General features: G+C 37.6%; 1 protein-coding gene across 1 annotated transcript in view; it reads left to right on the top strand.

Moving 5' to 3' along the window:
* LOC105462773 overlaps positions 1 to 1,416 on the top strand; it is a 4,594-nt gene extending 3,178 nt beyond the window's left edge. The window contains exon 2 of the mRNA XM_011709625.1: positions 606 to 1,416. Coding sequence (XP_011707927.1) covers positions 606 to 1,416 — 811 coding nt within the window. The remainder of the gene's footprint in view (positions 1 to 605) is intronic.
* The last annotated feature ends 52 nt before the right edge of the window (positions 1,417 to 1,468 follow it).

Here is a 1,468-nt window from a genome sequence, read left to right as displayed (position 1 = left end):
CGCTAGAAGATGGTTTGATGGAAGCCGAAACGTTCGCTAAGGATTTAATGTAAGGATTATTGGAATAAACCAAGAATATATACGCACCAAGAACTGCGTGGGACTCTTAACTGCCTTTGTCATCTGTTTAATATTTGTTAATTAAAGAGTCATTATATTTTTTAATTACAAAAAATGTTATTATAAAAAAGAAAATATTATTGTACAATGTTATCGCGCAATGTGTTTGCAGAAATATCAATAAAAATAATCTTATATTTACATATGTAATCCTTATTACGATATTCCTTATCGATATCCTTATCGATATTAATAAAAGGGGCAATAAGTCAGCTTTTGTTTTTAGGAGTTGCGCGTGCCGTACCTGAGCGCGCCAACTTTAGACGATCTGATTAGTTAACTTTAAACACTTATAATTCAAAAACTATTATAGTCTCAACATTTTGGTATTGGAACTTTTGTCTTAAAATGATCTCAGGAATCTACCCTTAAGCGTTAGTCCGGTCATTACGGGACACCCTGTATATACTTGATTTAATAGGCAACTTAAAACACTGTAAACATAATCTGTATGCGGATGATCTACAAATTTATCTACATTGCAGACCTCAAGATCTTAACGAGAGCATCCTTGATGTTAACAACGATATATGTTCTATTCTACAGTGGGCCAAGAACAATGGACTGCTCTTTAATGCGAGTAAGACCCAGGCGATTATATTCGGCTCTGCTCGTTACATTAACTCCATAGAGTTTGAACGTCTGCCGAATATTGTAGTCAATAAGGATAAAATACAGTTCTCCAGCAGTATTAAATATCTGGGAGTTCACATCGAAAATACTCTGTCATGGGACAAGCAGGTTACGCAAACGGCAGGAAAGATCAGCTCCAAGCTATACCAACTAAAACTATGTAAACATTTACTAACGGACTCTCTAAGGATACAGTTGATCACTACTCTTATTCTACTACATTTGAACTACTGTTGTGCTGCCCTGACCGACATTACTGCAGAGCAAAATTTAAGGTTGCAAAGAGCACTAAACTCCTGTGTCAGATTAATCTTTGGCATCAAGAGAGACGTGCACATCACATCCTTTTATTGTAAGCTCGGATGGCTCAAGACGGACAGGAGGAGAGATCACACTATGGCATCTTTGCTGCATGATATTATCCTGAACCAAAAACCGAAGATCATCTTCGAAGGCCTCACTTTCAGATCTGTGGAATTGTGCAGAAATACGAGGGCTGATGTGAATCTTCTTTCCCTTCCGCAATGCAGAACCGAGACGTACAAGAAGTCTTTCAGATACCATGCATCAAAGATTTGGAATAATCTTCCACCGGAACTACGCAAGTTACAGTCGATCAAAGTATTCAGGACTAGACTGTTTGAATACCTGCTGAATAACTAGGAATGTGGTATTCTTGATTGCTCTCATCGCTAACCTGCTCGACGTAAATACT

This window comes from Wasmannia auropunctata, unplaced genomic scaffold, assembly GCF_000956235.1.
Source record: "Wasmannia auropunctata unplaced genomic scaffold, wasmannia.A_1.0 LD336095.1, whole genome shotgun sequence".
In the NCBI taxonomy this organism is placed as follows: domain Eukaryota; kingdom Metazoa; phylum Arthropoda; class Insecta; order Hymenoptera; family Formicidae; genus Wasmannia; species Wasmannia auropunctata.
Note: the sequence above shows the minus strand (reverse complement) of the source record. Positions and strands in the feature narration are given on the sequence as shown.